The sequence below is a fragment of the Chenopodium quinoa genome, unplaced genomic scaffold (genome assembly GCF_001683475.1).
Source record: "Chenopodium quinoa cultivar QQ74 unplaced genomic scaffold, ASM168347v1, whole genome shotgun sequence".
Lineage (NCBI taxonomy): Eukaryota > Viridiplantae > Streptophyta > Magnoliopsida > Caryophyllales > Amaranthaceae > Chenopodium > Chenopodium quinoa.
The window spans coordinates 317,895-334,556 of record NW_018743591.1 but is presented as its reverse complement, the minus strand read 5'-3'; the positions used below and the strand labels follow the sequence as shown (position 1 = coordinate 334,556).

Genomic DNA, 16,662 nt, shown 5'->3' with positions numbered 1-16,662 from the left:
AATTAAACTTAAAAAATTAAATACGAGTAGTTCAATGTGAAAATAATTACTCACCCATTTAAGAATAATCACAATATTTTTCTTTAACATCCTATTCTAATTAATTGCTATACTACCATTTTAAGTAAAGTCAATTTCTCTCCCTTCTCTTATGGCCCGCCTACTTATGGGAAATTATAAACTATTACCCACTCTTACCGACCTACCCTCATTTGGTCATTTAATACCCCTCCTTATTTTAATGCCTTTTTTTTCTCTTTTTGCTCTCATTTCAATACACTGTATTTTCTACATTTTTCTATTGTGCACAACAAGCACAACAAACCCTAAATTGAAGTTGACATCCATATCATCTTCCTTCTCAACCAAAGAATTATAGTGACTTGCTTATTTCTTCATCCATTCATGATAAAATAAGAAGAAGAGGTCGATCTATCTTATTGCGTTTTGCTCGGGTCGATGACATTGCCAAGCCGCTTCCCATTGTTTCCAAAACTTAAGCAAGCCGTGTGGTTTGAATTTCGAAATACTTCAACATCCTCACCTAACAAAACCCTCAAAGCCCCCAATTTTTCTTCTGCTCTCACTGCTTTGGATGACATAAATGAGAATTTGGGGGGAGGGGGGAACTCAACTTGTTTTGGGGATTTTTGGCATTTTCCTTAGGGGTGTATATTCCCTTGGGAGACATATTCAAAATGCAACACTTGTACAATATTTTATCTGAATTTTTTCTTTTTTTATATATTACACTTTGACTAAACATGCATACCAAGACACGACTATGACCATTGTTTTTTCAATTATATGCTAGTAAAAATTATAAGAATATTGATAATATGAATGTATACATTATGATTTCTTCAAATATATAATATATAACATTTGTGTTTTATGAATTGGTTAAAGAGTCAAGTCAAAATCAATATGAGAATAGTGAAAAAAGTCAAAGTGTAGCACTTAAAAAAAACGAGGGAGCCCCGGTTTCTCTCTGTGATAAATGGATCTATTTATCTCGAAGGCAAAATTGTAATTATATCACATTTTGAAAAGAAGAAAAACATCATCTTCCTCCTTGCTCTGATCGTGACCCACCTTTCATTCATGGCTTCATCAGGGGAGTTGATTAAATATATGTACTTCCTCCGTGGACTAGTGATGAGAATTGATCCTAAAATCAATTAAAATTAGAAGGGAAACTCTAACCAATTGAGCTATCTCTCACTCTAATTTAATTAATGGGTTTTTCTACATAATAACCTCGTTTTTTTTTCACTTTTCTACTCTGTGACCTAACATATATGACTTTCTACGCTGTAACCGTAAAGTACGAAAAGTCACTACATTGTGACCTCACCGTTAAACTGCCGTTAGTTGCTTCTGTTAACATATTTCTTTTAAAAAAAATATTTAATTTATAAAAAAATTAATTTTAAAAAAAAAACTCCTTCCCCACCAACCACAATCCCTATACATCCTACCACCACCCTCCCCCTCCTTCCAGCCACCTCTTCCTCTCCCACTGCCTAATTCTGGCAGCTCATCCCCTTCCCCTCCAAATTCCGACCACTGCACCGCCTTCCCCTCCCAAATTCGGCAGCCCCACCATATTCCTCTCCCAAATCCGACCACCCCACCCCCTTCCCTACCAAATTCCGACCAGCGCACCCCCTTCCCTTCTCAAATTTGACAGCTCCACCACCTTCCCCACCGGCATCGGCATTACCCTCACCGGCATCGGTCCCCTCTTCATGAATTCAGCCCCTCCATTTTCGGCCAGCTCACCTCCCCGCTCGTACTTCCCTTTCCGGCCGCCCTTCCCCTGCCAACCTTTTTCCCCTGCTCCCCCTTCACCTCATTCCTTCTTAATTTCTGGCCACCCCCAATTTCAATTTCCTGGCAACCCACCCAAAAACATCACGGAGTAGCATTTTCCAGCCTGCTTATCCACGCAAATCACACCGTTGAACCCCACCTACCCTCCTCGAAACCAAAGAAATTAAATCTTGACCCCCCTCAAATACAAGAACCCCAACCACGCAAATCTGGGTTTTGGATTTTGTGTGTTTGGATTCTGGGTTTCATAGATAAAGGGGTGGCCTGGGTTTCGGGGGTAGATGTAGGGAAGGACGGGATAAAGACGGCTGGGGAGAGTGAGGGGCGTCAGGGGAGTAGGGTGGTCGGAAATTGGAAAAGGGAGGGGGGAGGAAGGGAAGGTTTCGGGCTGGTGGTTTAGGGTTAGGGGGCCGGTTTTTGGGTGGGGGAAGTGGAGGGGGTGGGGTCGTTGGAAATGGAGAGGGAGGGGTGGCTGACGGGAGGGGGCTAGCTATTGAGGGTGGTCGCGATTAGTCTGCTCTGGTGGTTATGGAGGGAAGAAGGGAAAGGGGAAGGGGAAATGAAAAAAAAAAAGAAGAAGTTTAATTTTTTCATTTTAACGGAAGCAACTAACGACAAGTTAACGACGAGTTCACAATATAGTGACTTTTTGTACTTTAGGGTTACAGCGTAGAAAGTCATATATGTTAGGTCACAGCGTAGAAAAGTGAAAAAAACGAGGTTACTGTGTAAAAAAACCCTTAATTAATTAATCCTTTTAACCAACTATCTCTCACTCTAGCCGTTTGGTTCGCAGTAATAACCAAAGGGAATGGGAATCCATGGAAATCATTCCCTTTGTTGTTGTTTTTCTTTCCATTTCTATCATTCCCTTTCCCCTTTGATTACCTAAAAACCCTCTACTCCCTTTCCCCACCCCCCTAGCCTTTCCCATTCCCCTTCCCCAACAACCACCATACCCACATTAGCCACCTTCACCCACTTCTCGCCGGAACGTCGCCGCCCCTCACCAAAATGTCGCCGCCATCGCCCTCCCATCGCCGATATGCATGCACCAGTGATGTTCTCCGATTGCTTCTGACAATGTACGTCCACCAACGACGATCTCCGACCATCTTTCGTCATGTTCTTGTTCCTTTTTCTTCGTGTTTTATACCTTAATCAAGTTTTTTTTTTTTCCTTTTTTTCATGAATTGTTGAGGAAACTACACTTTATTCCTATTTTTGTTGAATTATGGTGTGTAATTGATACTAGTGCTGTCGTTTGTCAAGGGTTTGATTTTTTTTTTTTTTAATTTTTTTAATTTTTTTTTGGCAATGACGAACAGTGGTTCCATGAATTTACCTTTTTTATTTTTATTTTTTTTTCTTTAATGTTGGATGATCTCTTGTTTAAATATACCAATCTTCAATTTTTTCATGAATTATACGTTTTTTTTCATGGAATTTACCTTTTTTTTTTTTTTTTTTTTTTTAATATTGGATGATTTCTGGTTTAATATACCAATCTTCAAATTGTTTTCATGAATTATCATACTCCTTTCATGAAGATAAGGTAAATTCATAAAACAAGTTTATCATATAATAACAGGTTACTATTGGAAAAAAATTAAAAAAATTTAAAAACTCATAATTTGACTCATGGCTTGAACCAAACAGTCACAAAAAAAATCAATGAGCAGTTCATTCCGTTTCTTGGACACAACCAAACAACCTGGCTAAATCAGGGTCAATCCATTCCTTTCTCCTTCATTCCCTTTGTTCATTTCATTCCGATTCCCCTGGGCGAACCAAACGACCCCTTAATCCTTTTATCCATGTGGGGGTGGGGGGAAAGAAACTAGAGCTGATCAAGTATGGCCCGGCCCGATTTTGGGCAGAATTTTTCGGCCCGAAATTAGGTTTGGCCCATTTCTCAAGTCGGGCCGGGCCAAGCTTCCGGCCGGATTTTTTGTGCTCAAACCCGCCTAAAATGGTCGGGCCGTGCGAGATTTTCAGACCGGGCCTAAAAAATCAACTAAATATACATAAAAACGCATTCCTAAACCCGTTCAAAAAAAAAAAAATGCTCCGATCCGGCCTGTAATGATCACCTCTAATAGAAACGTAACATTTTCCCAATTAACAAAGTAATAGTCATAAAAATTGCCTTGAATTGAGATTTGAGAGTTGAGATTGGCTCGTCCGACCAATTCTCGGCGGGGACTAGTGCACTACTCCGTAGTAAACTAATAATCCCACCTGAGCACCCACACTACAACTCATTCTCTCGCGCCCAAACAGCCAACCGCCCGCACTCAGCAGCGCACCACCCAACCAACGATTGCTCGACACTTCTCTCTGGTTGATCTTCTTGCACTTTTCGAAACAATTTCTGTTCAAGAATTCGATGATTTGAAACAAACAATTGAGTAATTCAACAGCCAATTTCTTCAATGGCGTTGAAAGCAAAAGGAAAACAGCTTTCTTTTGAGATCCTTTCTTCCAATTTTCCAGTCTACTCCGATGATACCATTATCGATCGTTCATACTCCGATCCTTTGCCTCAAAACAACAAGTCCAATCGCCGAAGGCGGAAGCGAAAGCGGAAGAAATCCACCCCTAATTCACCATCACCATTTGAATTCAACACCATCTTTGAAAATGGTGGTGATGGTGGTGTTGCCGTATTGGAGGAGGAGCCGTCGATGACTTCACACAGTTATTCGGCGCCGAGTTTCGTGGTTTGTGAGATGAGAGAAGAGAGTTTGAGTACGGTTTGCCAGGTTTCGCAGGGGGAATTACGGCAGAGAAGTTTCAGTAGTGGCGGAAGTGGTGGCGGAGATTCAATTCCGGTAGTAGAGGTATCGGAAGCCGAGGCGAATTCAAATTCGAGACCTAATCTTGTTAATGGGAAGTTGGATACTGCAGAGTCTTTGGATTGGAGCCGATTTATGGCAGAAGAAGATCCTAATTGTAAGAATTTTACTTCAATTTGGCTTTTCATGTCCTTGGTAGTGATTAGTTAGAGTTCTAATTTTTGAATTGTTTGGTAATTGATACAAGTATTTGTTTTATTTGGAGTGGTGCATTGTTGATATTGTTTGAGCTGAACCAAGACTTAATGAGATGCTTGCTAGTAGAATTGAAATCGCGATAGTCAATTCGCCCTCTAGAATTATTTTGATAATTGATACAAGTATTTGTTTTATTCAAGTGATGCATTGTTGATTTTGTTAGAGTTGATAACCTAATGAGATTCTTGCTAGTAAGTTGAAATTGCTTTCGTCAATTCGCAGTCTAAATTTGTAGTTTTTAGAGCTATGATGAGCTGTAGGGTTAAAGGAGTTTGATCGAGTGATCGACACCATTTCCAACTTTTTGGTTTTTGTTTTTTTAATTTTTTTTTTTTTTACATTCGTGATTAGCAGCTTTGTTGAGTCCATTCCATGAGATACACCTAAATTTGGAAGCTTTTTACTTCCGAATTTTGCTCTAATTCATGATGTGCTAGATTAATTATATATTCAAAGGTTGCATATACATTGAATTTCTCTTGCAAATTTTAGCTCGTCTTGCATGTTGACATGATCTTTATGCTTGTCTTGCACACGCATCAGGCTGTCATCTTTTATCGCTTCGTGTGATACTAACAATATCCATATGCAAATGAAGTCATGTAATGTTTCTGATCTGCTTTTATGCTTGTTAGCTTTCATCAGCTTGTATTTTTCCTCTATCATTGGGTTGACTTGAAGTAGTTTATAGATTTTCAGCAAAGAAAGGTAATCATCCTTATAGCAATGCAGACGAGAATCTGATTAAAAAAAATATTGCTTACTAAAATTGAAATTAACTTCCTTCTCCAATGATATGCTCTTGCTCTGTGCTATGTTTTTTAATAGATAGCTTATTTTTCTTTTCAAAAACTTTGGTGTGTTACCTAATATACTTGGGTTGCTAATATAAGCCTTTCCAATCAAATGCATTTTCTCTACATTTTCACTGCAATGTGCTGGCATTTAGTGCGTACTTTAATTCTTCACATTAAGCCATAGGTCAATGAGTTCAATATCTTGCTACACTATTGCTAAGATATCTTGTTATGACACTATTTGTAAGACTCTTTGCTTGACGTGCACTTTGCAAACCTTTGGTACTCTAATGCTATTCTTCTTTGTTGGATAATTGTACTATTTATTGAGTAGAGATGGCCTAGCCAATTTCATGATAAAATTAGCAATGGTGTAGGATGTGTGTGCAAAGAGAGGGTCTTTCATACTTGTATAGTTGTATCTATACTACTTGTGGTGGCTATGCTGGTAGCATGGTCTTCTCTTAGAGTGATATCACTCATGGTAGCAAATTTCTTATTAGATGGCTTCAAAGTTATGAGCATTTTTTTTTTCTTTCTAGCAACTTAATCCCTGTAGAGGTGAATTCCTTGTATTATAGGGTACCAAAAGAGCCAAAATTGGCCTAATTTTTGTCCGATTTCACGCACCAAAGTCCCTTCCAATTAGCAGTTTTGCGGAGTAATGTCAGCCTTTTTTGGTTCAAAGGAGCTTGATTCCTAGTCTCTCTACCTAGATGCTTCTCATGCCTGATGTCTGGTTGAAATACTTCTATTTGTTTTTCTGCAATAGAGCATATATTGAAAAAGTTTGTCCAAGCTTTCATATGGTGTTGTGGGCTTGTTGATCATTCTTTTGTGTGGATGTGTTACTTCCTCCATCCTCAAATTATTGTCCTCTTAGGCTTAGGTACACATATCAAGAGTAGATTGTAGGTTAGTCTAGTCTTTTTTGGTATATATTGAAAATAGTGTGAAAATGTGATTGAGGAAAAGCTAGTGGAGAGTCTCACATCACATAATTTGTAAGAGAGATAATGAGGGTGACATAGTGGTGGGCCCCTTATCATATGGGTTGAATGAATGGGGTTAGGTAAATTTTCCAATTAAGGTAACAAGAATTATAGTTTAAGAAAACATGTTATTATTAGTGAAATTCGGCTTATATGCACAAGTACAACATGGTGGCATGTGGACTTGGGTTGTGCTTAGACTGCCCTTTTGAAAATTTTGACTAGTGGGCCTGCGAGCTCTAAGAGACACGGGCTTGACTTGAAGACAGCCATCTTTAGTTGGGTAGCTCCTTTAGATTATGATAATAATCTCTTTTCAAATGGGGATGTCAAAAATAAATTTCAAGGTTGATGAACTAATTGTAAAAATGCTAAAATTCCTTTACAATTAGTTGGTTTTTTTTTTTTTTTTTTTTTTTTTTTTTTTTTTTTTTACAATTCCTAAAGCGTCTGGAAAATTGAATTACTAATTAATTTGTAATATTCCATTGAATAGTTTAGTTTCATTTAATTGTAAATTTGTAATATCTTAGTTGTGACTTTCTCATGCTGCTTTAAACTCAAGGCTTTAATGAGATACCTATTATGTGATGGATGGGGTATGTCTTTTTTATTATAATCATGGATTTTTTTTATCTCGTCTCCTTCACTATACTCTAGATCCTTTTCCTGTGGAAAATTCACCAATAAAATTCTTCATGGAAGAAATGCACAATGGAAATTCTATTAGAAGCACAACGACACGAGGAACTGAGAAAGAAAGAGAGAGAGTTTATGACACTATCTTCCGCTTGCCATGGAGGTGTGAACTGGTATTTGTTATGCTTCTCTTTCTTTGTATTTATGTTGGAGAAAGTCATTTTTTATGTTGCTTCATGTGTATTGTGATGCATGCTGTTCTTGTTATATTAACATTATTTAAGTGCTATAGCATGAGTTTTTCACTACATTCCAATCCCATATTGCGTTAGTTATTAAGTAGTACTATTAGCTTTATGCTGTGAATTAAAGCTCAATGATTGCTAAATATGTTCTAGTATTTTGCACAAATTGATGGTGAGGTTTCTTGTTAAGTTTCTCAAGCGTGCTCTGTTGAATTTAAGAAGCTCATTGATGCTACTAGGATCTTATCTATATTTCATCTTCCTTATTGCTAACTCATTAGTTTATTTCATGCATTGGTTGTCATTCCCATTTCCTTATCCAATTTAAATTGTATCTTTTCAGGGAAGAAATTTTTTACTATTAGTTGTGGGCTTATTGATGTAGAAGAGATTATGTTTTACTTGTTTACTTAAAGCTTTGATGGATCCTTTAGAATACATTTGTTTTTTTGGCAGCTTATTGACGTGGGCTTCTTCGTCTGTTTGAATTCGTTTTTGTCGTTGCTGACTATAATACCTATGAGAGCTCTGGCAACCCTATGGAGGTTACTTAGTAAAAGGTTTGTTGCTTACCATTGCTTCATTTTTGTAAGGTTCTTGTGGTTGTTTGTGAATCAAAGACAGCTAAGTAACTAATAAGGTGCTCAAGTGCATGCCTGCTCTAAGGGTGTGACATAACCATAATTAACCAAACCCAAACCCACCTAATTTGATCTAAAAGTTAATGTGGTAGATATTGATTAGATTATCACACTATCATAATAGGATGTAGACCTGTAGATGACTCGAACTGGCCTAAAAGGGAATGAATGACTTGTCACCTTGAACTGAACTTGTTCTGAATTACCCGTTCTCTGCCGCTAGTGTAACTTTGGGGTCAGGTGTGAAAATGCCCAAACTCCCTCTTGGTCGGATGTATTTGGTTTGTAAGGGGCGATTTTCTTATTTACTGATTAGAAGGGTCAACACTCATTGTTTTAAATACCTTCGCCCTAATCCAGCAGAAATTTGGGCAAAGGAATTAAAAAGAATGATGATGCCAGTTCAGCTGATGATTGAAGTTTCTTATAGGGGGATGATTGTTTACGGAACTGGAGAAATCTCTTTTTACTTTGAGGTCAAGGATAAGTGATGGGGAAAAACAAAAAATCTAGGAATCTCCTGCATCTGAGATATCTACCATTCAGTTGCAAACTATTGGGATTCTCCAAGAAGCACAGAAGTACACTGTTCTTTGCTAATACAAGATTCTGATGACAATCTTGGTATCCAGAGTAGTAAACAACCACAGAAAGCTGATAAGGTTGATGGTTTTTGTCCAAACCCAATGGTTTCAGAGCATTTTCAAGGACTTTGTTTTATAGCCATAGGTGGTGATATAACTGGTGATATAGGATGTTGCAATCTTGTGGTTCACAATCACTAATGAATACTACTATAGTTTATAGTTTCCTTGGTTTGATGTATTGGTAGCTCCTTATATTTACATGATAATCATGTTTGTGGCAGGCAGCCCAAAACACCTTCTGCTGCAGAGCTGTCAGATTTTGGTTGTCTCTTTGTTCTAGCTGTTGGAGTTACGCTTTTGGGGAGGACAGGTATGACTATAAGTTCATCTCTCTCTCTCTCTCGTGTGTGCGTGTGTGAGTGCAGCATAATATTTTGGGAATTAGGCTTTTATGTTGATATATTAAGCATAACATTTTCTATTGGACTTTGTGAAGGAATCTGGTGTTTGTAACTTGATTTTATTTCATTAATCTTTGAACTTATTTCCTTCTTTGATAATATTTCAGATATAAGCCTCATATACCATATGATTCGTGGTCAAGGAATTATCAAGCTTTATGTTGTCTATAATGTTTTAGAGGTAAGCTATAGTCAGAGATATCTGCATTGAAGATTTGAAGACAGTTCCTATCTCAAGGTTCTTTTGTCTTTTCTTTTAGATTTCCCTTTTTGTGATGTGCAGAACTGGAGCAATGTGTTTCTAATTGGTATATTATACTTTCTTGTTCCATAGTATTCTTCCTATTCACTTTTTATGTAGTCAAAGATAAGAAAATTTGACCTTTAGTAACTTATATACTTGTATAGAAATAATAATATCATGTAGGATCTTGTTGAATTCATTATGTGAAATGTATCAACTTTTCATAATTTTATTCATATAGAAATAGCACGTAGTCAACTCATTCAAATCTTTATGTTACTGTCAGCCCTGCTTTGTCGGGCCATGATTCTCATTAATGGTCGAATGTGTGCATCGCAGACTGCATAAAAGGCAAATAAGAACTTTCATGGAATGGAGGGAATACTAATATACTACTTGAAATTATGCCAAATTGCCAATCTATTTGGCCTTCACTTGTAGAAATCCAGTAGGCCTTTGGCTTGAGGAAAAAGAGGTGTCAGGATAAGTACCCTATCTATTATGAAGTCTTGCTTAGAAACATTGACTCAGAAATTTTATAATTCATCAATACAGAATCTCTTACAATATCAGCAAAGAATCTGAATGCTATAGATTTCTCCAGTCTTTATGGCTGCCAAAACTCATGTAGGAGTCCTATAAATGCTCTAAAAATTTGATTGATGTACTTACTCCCTTTTGCAATTTGTTAAGGTAGTGTTTGGACTTTGGATACCAGGATTTGATTTCAAATTCTTCATCTGATTTCAAATTCTGAGTTTTGATTCCAAATAACCTGTTTGGAAATTACAAGAATTCTGAATCCATTATTTTAGATCCTCTGCTATTTTGGAAGAAATTTAAACTTTGACTAAAGTTAAATACTTCCTAACCACTGAATAATTATATAATTCCGAAATATTTTAAATACGTTAATGACTAGGAAAACTAACTCCAAAACCATAATAATCAACACTAAAAAGTAAAATTCAAACAAAAAAAATGGTACATTGGATCTTCTGATATTTGATTCTTTAAGTGATGAAGAAAATGATTTTCAAAAATTCACAATGACCTCAAAAATAAAAATAAAATAAAAAGAAGCTTAATTCCTTCTTCTTCTTCAATTTTAACATAATAGCTTCCAATCCACACATTCTTATACACCGTTTTCATTCTCTCATGCTTTTTCTCAAAGTCGATAAGCATTAATATATACGACTCTTTAAGAGAGAGAAATTGGGGGTATGAACCGCAGAGGAAAGAGAGATTGAGAGGGAATTTGAAATCCTAGTTTGTGTTTTAGGTTTGAGCTGTGGGCTTGTAGAATTAGGTTGGGCTGTATGTTGTAGAGGAGTATAGTAATTTCAAATGACATTGTAAAAATTGTAATTTCAAAGCCATGAGCCTTATTGATTGCGTTTGGAATTGGGCCTATTCTACATTTGAAATTCTTCATCATCCAAACACTTGATTAATCCAATTCCAGAATTTCTAATGAAATTCAAGTGACCAATTACACTATAAACGAATTCTGTCTTTTCTATTTAATGGAATCAATCGTCATAATTTTAATGAATGACTTAGAAAGAGTAAGAGGAAATCAAGTATGTTTTTTTTTTTTATAATTTTTTTTTATCCCTTTACCACTTTTTTTAAAACTCTAATAAATTTTATTTGTATTCTCTTTCTGTTTTTCACTTTACACACTTTTTTCCAACTTTTATTCGATCAATTATTTTTCTATACCCCTTATGCTTTTCGGTCGGTTCCTTATGACATTTCATGTTATCCAACCCCAAATCATTTTGAGGCTAAGGCTTTGTTGTTATAGTAAGGTCCTTTCTTTTCAAGTCTCTTTTATTTCTTTCTGGAAGTAACTTATTACTTGTATAAATCATGGTTGCCTGCAGCTATGGATATTTGTAACTTTGTATGATCATTGATGATTGATAATGGTAGCATCATAATGATAAATTAAGATTCCTACTCTAGATTGTTGCTTCACTCTGTCTATATCTTTTTTCTCTTCTCTGTTTCTTTCTTCTTTGTTCTGTACTTAACCAGTCTAATTAATTTCATGACTTCATCCCATTATTATTCTATACTACTGATGACAACAGAAATTGAAACAAGAAAATGACAAAGTGCAATGACTAATAAACAGGGAAAACTTAGAAACAAAGTACAGAAAAAATATCTTGAATAAAATGAAGGAAAAGTTATTAAATTTATATATTACTCTGCTTGGAATTTGAAAATTTTAAGCCTTATCTGATGAGAAAATAGTTGGATCATTTTTATGAATGAAATGAGAGTAATGGTGAAGGAGAAAAATATAAGATAGATATATCTATTTTAAAACCTACTGGTACTCACTCATATAGCCAAAGTCAATATGGGCTACTATAAAACAGGTGAGATGCTTTGTGTGGTGAAACAGTGACATTGTGACATATGCTTGCGCATGAAAAATTAATTCTCAGGTTTTTTTTTTGCCGCTTGTTAGGTTCAAGATTAGTCATTGCACTTTGTGTGGGTAAAACATTCAGGATTTGTGGGATGGGAGCCTCATCCTGGGTAACACATTCAGGATGTGTGGGATGAGAGCCTCATTTTTGTGTCTCTTTCCCATTATTATTTAACATTTCAATTGTTATGGTGTTTGGCCTCTAGTACCTGTATGCTATATTGACAGTTTTTGGGGTTTTCACATGCGGAGGCATCCCATGAAAATGAGATTGATGAGCTCGCCATTGTGGGAGGTGGGTGGGTTCTTCATTGGGAAGCTTTTTATAATACGAGAGTAAGGAAAGATGAGAATGGCAACCTTACTGCTAGATAAAATCGTTTCTTATTGTGTGCACCTTAGAGAGACCAAGACTTGGACAGAAAGTGAAACAGGTCTATATGACTTTTTCAGCAGCTAGGGTTTTCAGTTAATTTTGTACCTTGGCTGGACATTGCTGGGTAGTAAACACACATAAGGCCATTATGCCTGTTTTAAACTTCATTCCAGCATCCCTTTTCTGAAGCCTTTTGTTTTCCAGCTTGGGTTTTCTGGCATTTCATACCCATACTTGAATGTTTCAAAACTTACAGCTGGGGAAGAACGTTTCCCATGCTTGATGGATGAGATCTATAGAATTATCTGCCTCTCCTTCCACACCAACTAGATTTATTCTAGTATGACTTCCTGATAAGGCTTTCTTCCACTCTACTTTATGACTATAGTTTGTAATAATAGGTGATGTACTGATGGTTCCGGCATATTTGTTTTGTTGTTGGCACTTTCGATCCAAAACCAAGATTGTTGTATGTGTTGCTTTTGATATGTTTCTTTTTCCTACTGCTCATTCTGGTGTGGGGAGGGGGTAGTAGAATGCATCTGTGAATGTGGCATTGCATATCTAAGCTCATTTTGTAAATGCATCTGTTGCTTAACATTATTGATTTTTGTAGGTATTGACAAATTTTATTTATTTCATATCCATGGCAGATATTTGATAAACTATGGCAAAGTTTTGGAGGTGATGTGTTTCAGACATTATTCAATACTGCTGAGGGGTTTGCATGTTCTTCACCAGAGTTATCAAGATATTGGCTGGAAAGATATACCATTGATTTATTGTTGGCTGCAGCTGCTTCAAATATCCTTCATATTGAATATATATGTTTGCTCTTGAAATTATTGTTGTACTTCTAGTTTTGTTGGGTTCCTTGACTCTTATTTTTACTTGTTCATTCTTTTATATTATTAGCTCAGGCAATAACCTTGTCAACCTGTATAGTGGCTCATAATAATGCTTTACTTGCTCTTCTAGTCTCAAATAATTTTGCAGAGATCAAAAGCAATGTGTTCAAGAGATTCAGTAAAGATAATGTTCATAGCATTGTATACTCTGGTAAGCATTGTTTCTGCTACTATCAGTAACCATCAATTAACTCTCTTCTCTTTTATTGTCTTTTGGGTAAAAAAGAAAAAGTGAAATTTTCAGAAGCTTAAACAAATATTTTTAAAATAAGATCCAATGAGCAAGTGTAATCTAGTAGTCAATGTAACATTTTAATTTAAATGCAGCAATGAATATTATTGCTGTTATTAAATAATCTTACTGCATCTCCCTTTTGATTTAGGTGGTTGTGATGTGACTGATAACTGATTTCTGATGGTACTTACTGTGTCTCCTTTGTTCTTTTACATGATCAGATTCAATTGAGAGGTTCCATATCACAGCATTTGTCATATTTGTTTTGGCACAAAATATTCAGGAAGCTGAGGGTCCATGGTTCGGAAATTTCTTTTCAGTGAGTTTGAAGATTACTTTTCACTTAATTAATTTACAAACAAGTGTCCATTTTACTGACCTTATTTTTAACTTACTGAATGTGCTACTTTTGACAGAATGCTCTCTTGGTTTATTTCTCCGAAATGGCAGTTGATGTCATTAAGCATTCATTTATTGCCAAATTTAATGACATAAAACCCATTGTGTACTCTGAGTTTCTTGAAGATCTCTGCAAACAGGTACACTACTTGCTTTATTATCTTGCAGATCGTGCATGCATGTAAACTGGGAGATTGTGTGTTATTCTACATTATTGGCCTTGCTTCACCTCTTGTTTCAAGCCTGTACTCCAGGACTCATATTGCCTAAGTATGAATTGTACCTCATGCCTTCTAAACATTGACCACTAGAATATTGACCAGCGGAACTTGATAACTTCCTTAGCTTTTCATCCTTTTTCTTTCCTCACTGATACACAGCAGGACAGGGACTGTTCACCACTTATTTGGTTGTTTTAGTTATGAGAAAGTGATAAAATATAAAATGAGAAAATGTGCTAGTATCTCGAAGAATTGGTTTGGATTCATGCCACATGATCTACAATAGAAGCTATTCACCCTATTAGACAAAAAATGGAGTACTATAGTGCAAGAAAGAAGGACCTACACATGGGCTTTATTAATCTAGAAGTGTATGACAAGGTACTGAGAGATGCTTTGCTAAGAAATGACGAAGAAGGTAATACCATTGTGGGGTAAGATGGGGTATGGACGTATGGGGTACAAGAGGTTTGCCAAAAATGCAAGAAAGTGAAGTGTGAACTTTCTGTGACGGTTGAAGATAGAAAGTATTAAGAACTAAAAAGTAAGGCAATAGTTGGTACAAAACTACAAAATTACCATCTTGTCAAATATCCCATCTCCAAATAAGGCCTTAATCTTTAAGATTTTATATCCGCATGTGTAGTTTTAGTATTGTTTTTATTATTTTGAATTGTTCTTGTACTTACCACTGCTTATGTTTTTCTTACTTTAGACTCTGAACATTCAGACTGATGGTGAAAAAAAGACACTCACTTTCGTTCCTGTGGCCCCAGCTTGTGTAGTAAGTTCTTTATCTTTTATGTTGTACCTTGGGGAAATTCTTCCTATAGGTATTTGTCATCTATTTGTGTCATGTACTTAGAGGCAGAGCGCTAGACTGCATATCTTCTATTTGATGAATATCTTTTCACAGTATGTATGGGGCTCTGGCTAAATCTTCTATCTTGTACTTGTAAACACCAGGTCATCAGGGTGCTCACCCCTGTATATGCTGCTCGTCTTCCCTGCAGTCCTCTGGCTTGGAGACTTTTCTGGATGTTATGTTTGACAATGTTGACCTATGTGATGCTTGTGAGCCTGAAGGTGATGATAGGGATGGGGCTTCAAAAGCATGCAGCTTGGTACATCAAAAGGTGCCAGAAGAGGAAACTTCACTCTGACTAAATGACATTGTTATGAGGAAGGACTGATTGCTGATGATGGGAAGTGGAGGGTTACCAAGGTAAATGTCTTACCTTTTTGGTATGGGGATCAACACAAGTTGAGGGGCGGAATCTTGCAGAATGAGTTATACTCTGATTTAGATAATGTGTGAACCATGATGAACAAATGCCTGAGTTGATGGTATTGCCTTAAAACCATCATAGTTCAGCCACTGCAATCGCCTCAAACAGCAATGTGTATATAGTGGCAAGCAGACATAAGTTGATCATTCATTGCTACTCTTGTTTGGTGTGAAGGATAGAAATCCACAAGGCCAATTGGTTGAACACGGTGATAGGGCAAATGGTTGTGCTTTGTTCTTCGGAGGATGCACTATTGTAAACCAATTTGGGGTTCTTTACATAAAATTAAGATTTTCAGCTTGTGTATGGAAATGGGAGAGAAAATGGGGGTTCAATGTTTGGTTAGCAAGAGCTCGATGCCTTAATCGTTGTTTATATAATGTAGATGAGCACACATTTATTGGTTTTCAGTTAGCACAAGTAATACATACATTTATCTCACAGAAATGTTTTCTTGAAATACCTAGTTAGCTTCAAAATATTCAACATATCGAGGCATTTCTAGCGGCTAACTGATGTGCATTTGATAAATGCCTAACGTGGCATTTTCGTAAATATTGGCAAATTGGGTTGTCAAATCACATCACTTCCAGTGCTACGTAGATGTACCAATGACACTTCCAAATTCCAATGGTACTTGAATAAATGAGTGGTAACTATAAGTTTTTAGTGGTACAATTAGAAATTTAGAATGTAGTTTGTTTTATTATTTTCTCTCTCTTCCCATATGAATGGCATTCTAATAAAAAGTAGGTGATGCCCAAACCATCTACTTCTCTCTCTCTTTCTCTCTCTTGCATATACTTTTACTTTGTAGAAATTTATAATTTCCTTGAGTGATAGTTCACAAATGGAGAATTATATCTCTTATTTTAAAACGCGAACACCTGCTCTTCCCTCCCTTAACCTAAAATCATATAAATGTAGAATCAAGAATGAAACAATTTCAGGGGAACTTGCTAAACTAAAGCCAGACCTTGGCCATCAGTAGTCAACATCCTCCGCATTATAGGCAGAAGAGTAGGCTCAATTTGGCCAAATAGAAGAGGAAGTCTGCAGACAGATTCAAGAATTGTGCTTATAGCTCGTAAACAACCAACAGTCGCCAATGCACTGCCTGGATCATCACCCTCCTCCTCCTCGTCAGCTTCAACTGTACTCATTCCAGAATGCAGCAGCCTGACAAGGGATAAGTATTCATTAAACTGACCACTTATTAAATATGAAGTGTCAAACATTTTAAAAAAATAATTGCTAAATTCTACCATAGTCCAAAAGCATAAGGTG

The 16,662-nt window shown here is 36.5% G+C and overlaps 1 protein-coding gene across 1 annotated transcript; it reads left to right on the top strand.

The window, feature by feature from the left end:
- The first annotated feature begins 2,520 nt into the window (after positions 1-2,520).
- On the top strand, positions 2,521-16,053 carry LOC110682701 (protein POLLEN DEFECTIVE IN GUIDANCE 1-like). Its single transcript, XM_021859027.1, has 11 exons — positions 2,521-4,791; positions 7,342-7,493; positions 8,022-8,125; positions 9,075-9,163; positions 9,362-9,435; positions 12,977-13,127; positions 13,215-13,382; positions 13,688-13,785; positions 13,883-14,005; positions 14,802-14,870; positions 15,053-16,053. Exons 1-11 carry the CDS (start codon positions 4,272-4,274, stop codon positions 15,251-15,253), a joined length of 1,749 nt encoding a protein of 582 aa, XP_021714719.1. The 5' UTR covers positions 2,521-4,271; the 3' UTR covers positions 15,254-16,053.
- The last annotated feature ends 609 nt before the right edge of the window (positions 16,054-16,662 follow it).